Source organism: Lotus japonicus, chromosome 3 (assembly GCF_012489685.1).
Source record: "Lotus japonicus ecotype B-129 chromosome 3, LjGifu_v1.2".
In the NCBI taxonomy this organism is placed as follows: Eukaryota; Viridiplantae; Streptophyta; class Magnoliopsida; order Fabales; family Fabaceae; genus Lotus; species Lotus japonicus.
In genome coordinates, this window is record NC_080043.1 from 35141463 (window position 1) to 35146779 (window position 5317).

The 5317-nt window shown below is 38.9% G+C and overlaps 1 protein-coding gene across 1 annotated transcript; it reads left to right on the plus strand.

Moving 5' to 3' along the window:
* Nucleotides 1-2460: 2460 nt before the first annotated feature.
* Nucleotides 2461-4125, plus strand: LOC130749723 (benzyl alcohol O-benzoyltransferase-like). The gene has a single exon (XM_057603101.1). The coding sequence runs from the start codon at nt 2540-2542 to the stop codon at nt 3932-3934; it is 1395 nt and encodes a 464-aa protein (XP_057459084.1). The 5' UTR covers nt 2461-2539; the 3' UTR covers nt 3935-4125.
* The last annotated feature ends 1192 nt before the right edge of the window (nt 4126-5317 follow it).

Here is a 5317-nt window from a genome sequence, read left to right on the forward strand (position 1 = left end):
AACCGATTGCCTTCTGAGCGGATAAGCTTAAGTCTTCAATTTTTAAACAGCGCTCCCGTTTTAACAACTCTTCGACTCTGCCGGAGTTGCAATATGTGCGGCTATCAAAGAAGCTCAAACGTGGCTTCAACGGCAACAACGGGGACAAACCAACACCTCTAAAGGTAAGGAGAAGTAGGGAAGCTTTTGCAGAAGCAGGAACAAGGAAGAAATGGTTGAAGCAGCTGAGACAATGATGAAGCAATTGGACCAAAGGAGGAGGTGGACATGAACGCAGGAAGGTGGAGGGGATGTAGCCGGTCGCCGTGAACAGTGGTGCAGTGAAGCAAAGGACAACGAGGAGCATTCACAGAACTCCACAATCACCTCAAACTCCACTTTAAAAACAAGTAAGGACAGGAAAAAGATCTCACCTTTAACCCAGATCTATGCCAGAAAATAAGGAGTTGATAGCTTCAGATTTGGGTAGCAACGGAGGCCTGACAGTGGAGGTGCTCACGGATCTGTGGCTGTGGGGTGGTGGTCCGTCGATTCAAAACATGATCTGCAACAGAGCTTCCAGTGGTAGTGGACATGGCCATGGTGGAGGAAGAGGCGGCATGGGCGGAGGAACATGGTGGCCAGAGGAAGGGGATGAAACCCAAACACAAAAAACCCACTTATTTGGGTAATAAATCCACCTATTGTGGAAGATAATCCACCTACTGTAGAAGAAAACCTACCTATTGTGGGAAAAACCTACCAAGCAGGAAATGAAAACTCCATAAAGGAGGAGAAGAGGCTCCCCAAGGGGAGAAAATGACACTGTATGCAAAGAAACCCTAGCAGAGGGTTTGAAAACGACGCTCTTGGAATGAGCACTTCATTAATTCAAAATAATTTGTTGGTCATTCGTTAAAGATGGCCTTATTATCATCTGAATCTGATTTTGTGTTTGCGGTACGGAGATGTGAACTAGAGCTGTTTGGCCCTGTTGAAGCGACCCTTCGAGAGGTTCTTTTAGATATTGATGATTAAGATGATTTATAGTCCTACAGATTCTCCAGCTACATTACAATATCTCGCACCTTATACAGGAGCAGCTCTCCCTGAATTTTTTATGTACCGTGAACGCCACACTTTAATCATTTATGATGATCTCTCAGTGGTACAATTCTATTGCTATGATTCATCAAGAAACTTTATGGTATAAGCTACTTCTGGTAACTTATTAAAGAAGTTTTAAGCTACTGAAATAAATTCTTTTATAAACATTTTTAAAGAGTTTTTAAGCTAATCAAATAAACTTTTAAGTTAATATTTCTTTTTCTTTATCTTCTGATGTAAAAAAAAATACTTTAAAAAGACAAATATGCCCTTTACCCTCATTTACCAAACTGATGGAGATGAGATTAAAAAATTATAACTCCACTCCCTGGTATCAAATATACTTTATAATAACACGATCTGATGGAGATGTGATTAAAAAAATCTACACATAAGCTGGCAACATTTACTATATTAATATACGAATAAAATTAAAAATACCAACTACATTGGTCTAACAAAAACATATGCGACAAAAAAAAAGCCTCCTAGTCCTTCGCATGTTTATGCTGAGTTGCTGACTGTATGCTTTTATCCTGTATGATATGATATTCATAAGGTATGATACATGAAAATAGGAGTAATGTAGACAGCAAGACAACTCATTTTTCTTTCTCTCTTCTCTTCCATATTCATTCTATATATCTGTTAAATATCTACACTTAGCGAATATCTACAAATTATATTCATATTCACTACAGCAGCACATCACAACAAGTATATTATATGGATTTAGAAATGTAGTAGAAGCATCGAACACCACGGTCCACTAAGAACTAACCATTTGTTGAATCTTAACCAGTAATTAAATATTACTTCGTTATTATCATTAGAAACTTTATCTTTAGGATAAAAAATTAAGATATACTAACAGTACGGTTGTCTAAATGACTCATGATAAAGTTTGGGTTAAATAACCCACCATTTAATCACATTGGAGATAAATGAGTTATAAATAAATAAATAAATAAAATATAGAAATTTCAACTCACTTATCTCTAATGTGATTGGATGGTGGGTTATTTAACCCAAACTTTATCATGGATCATTTAGAGAACTCTCAAACTCAAATTTTTGGACAAATATTTAGTTGACTTTTTATGTGAATGTGCCAAGTCATTTTGAAATTCGTTCAGTCGCCTAACATATTTTTATATCTCCGTCTTATTATAATAACACGAACTCATAGAGACGAGATTCAAAAAATTTACATATAAGTTGACTTCATGTATTATATATGAATAAAAATCAAAATACCTACTACCGATCCAATTTTCACGCGTACTCCTAGCAAGTTGATGCTGGCTCTATGTTTTTGTAATTAAATTAAGCAGCATAGCACTTTGTGTATATATATATATATATACAATGTAGTAGTAGATCCAGCACCACCACTGACTCTTGATCGATCAGAAAGACACTTATTTCTCCTTTCCTTGGTCATTCGTTAAAGATGGCTTCATTATCATCAAAATCTGATTTGGTGTTTGCCGTCCGGCGGCGTGAGCCAGAGCTGGTTGGCCCAGCTGAAGCAACCCCTCGTGAGGTGAAACCTCTTTCAGATATTGATGACCAAGATGGCTTACGGTTTCATATTCCAGTGGTACAGTTCTACCGCTATGATCCATCAATGGCAGGGAAGGACCCTGTTGAGGCCATTAGAAAGGCATTGGCCAAAACACTTGTGTTTTACTATCCTTTTGCAGGTAGGCTCAAAGAAGGGCCAGGTAGGAAACTCATGGTGGATTGCACGGCCGAGGGTGTTTTATTCATTGAGGCTGATGCAGATGTCACTCTTAACCAATTTGGTGATAACCTTCAAACTCCCTTCCCATGCATGGATGAGCTCCTTTATGACGTTCCTGGTTCTGAGGAAATGCTTAACACACCCTTGCTTCTTATACAAGTAACACGACTCAAGTGCGGTGGTTTCATTTTCGCTATACGACTAAACCACTCCATGTGTGATGCAACTGGTTTAGTCCAATTTTTGAGTGCTGTTGGAGAAATTGCTCGTGGGATGCTCCAACCATCAGTTCTACCAGTGTGGCGTAGAGAGATTTTAAGTGCTAGGGACCCACCAAGAGTGACATGCACTCATCCTGAATATGACGAACAAGTACCTTATACCACGGAAATCTCCACCCCCCAAGATGACATGGTCAACGAGTCTTTCTTCTTTGGTCCCACTGAGCTAGCTACAGTTCGTAGTTTTCTTCCTTCTCACAAACTTCGCTGCTCAAACTTTGAAGTTATCACTGCATTTATCTGGCGTTGTCGCACGATAGCATTGCAACCAAACAGTGATGAGCAGGTTCGCATACTCTGCATTGTCAATGCACGTGCCAAGCTTGACTCTCCATTACCAACCGGTTACTATGGTAATGCTTTTGCATTTTCTCCCGCAATTACCACTGCTGGGAAGCTATGTGGAAATCCATTTGAATATGCAGTAGAGTTAGTGAAGAAAGCAAAAGCTAATATCACTAGGGAGTATATGCATTCATTAGCAGATTTAATGGCCATTAAGGGACGACCACAGTTCATTATGGAAAATTCGTTTCTTGTGTCGGATTTGAAGCTTGCTGGGTTCAGGCAGGTAAACTTTGGGTGGGGGAATGCTATTTATGGAGGTCTATCCAAGGGAGGAATTGGGCCCGTACCTAGTTTAGGAAGCTTTTTCGTTCCCTTTAAAAACGATAAAGGTGAGGAGGGTTTATTGACACCTATTTGTTTATCATCTAAAGCCATGGAGAGGTTCATAAAAGAGCTGGATAATGTTCTGAAGAACCATAACCAACCTACTAGGGTTGGTCTAAACTCTGGCTTTATCGGTTCTTCATTATAGTTTCATGAAATTTTAAATTTGCTTTTATACCAAAAGCAAATCCAATACTCTTGTTGTGAGTATAGCGTGCTGTTTTCTGTTGCTCATGTGTTTATAAAGTTTGTTTTTATGATTTTCGTGCTAGACTCATGTATTGACTCAGTTGAGAGTTGAGACCTGTTGTTCTCAATAAAGAATATTTTTATACATCATTGTCATTCTTGTTTCTTGTTTGCGAAAGAGAAGAATCACAAGCGCTCAAGAAAAATTATGCCGGTGTACAATAAGACATGTAAAAGCATTTAAAAGACACACTTAGCTCTCATACCTCGAGCTCGGTGTCTTGTGGACTAGTGGACTGGGCGAGCCCCTAGAGGGGCAACGCCCAGCATGTATCTCGCCCTGAGGCAGGGCCCTGACCTTCAGATGGGTCTTGACCTCGGAGGCCCAATTGGCCCAATAGGTAGTACCCAAGCTCTATAAATAGGAGGTAGTTATCAAGTGTAAGGGACTTTCGGCTCATTTGATGAAATAACACATGAAATTCAGCATTCTCTCTCTTACTCTCTCTCTCTAGCACAATCTCTCTACCCTTAGGTACTATACCTTTCCTCAATGTTCATTCCCAGAACATTTTTGAATTTTATTGTCTAAAACAGAATTTGAAAAAATAAATGTTTCTCTAAGGGAACAATCAAGATATGCAATTAGATTGAAAACAGAGAAGCAAAGACGAAATAGATCACAAACTGCTCACGGCATAATTTGGTTAGGTTCATGATAGCATGGAATGCTAGAACGTGAAGTAGCGCCTCGAATAAAATTGAAATGAACCAAACTAAGAGAAAAAGGAATTGAGAATAGGATCAAAGGAATTTCTAATAATCAAACCAAAAAGTCCCAAGCAGAAATTGCTGAATCAAAATGACATCCTCAATATTGGTTTAAATGGAGTTAGGAGGACTAATTCAATGGCTATTCACAAATCGTGTCTTGTTGCATCCACTAAACTTTGACTTTAGTACAGTATATATCTAGTGAAGTATGCTTAACAAACTCTACTAGATTCCAATTTCATGAAATTACCACTTTGAGTTAAAAGCATGCACTGTTGAATAAGACGAAGAAAACCTTAATGTTTGTGTCAAAGCATGAAGAGCATCTTTACTGTAAGCGCCTGACCAAGGTCTAGAAGCCAGAGCATAATTACTACCAATGTTTACAAACTTTCCTCGTTTCCTAGTTGCCATGTGAGGAACAACAGCTAGAACCATTCTCAAGAAACCTGCATGTGTCCAATGAAATATAGAATCTCGTTAAACGTGCATTTGATGGTCTTAAAAACAAGATAGACAGCAGGCACGAGTGGGTTTGGATCCTCTCATGTGTAAAAAAACTTGAGAG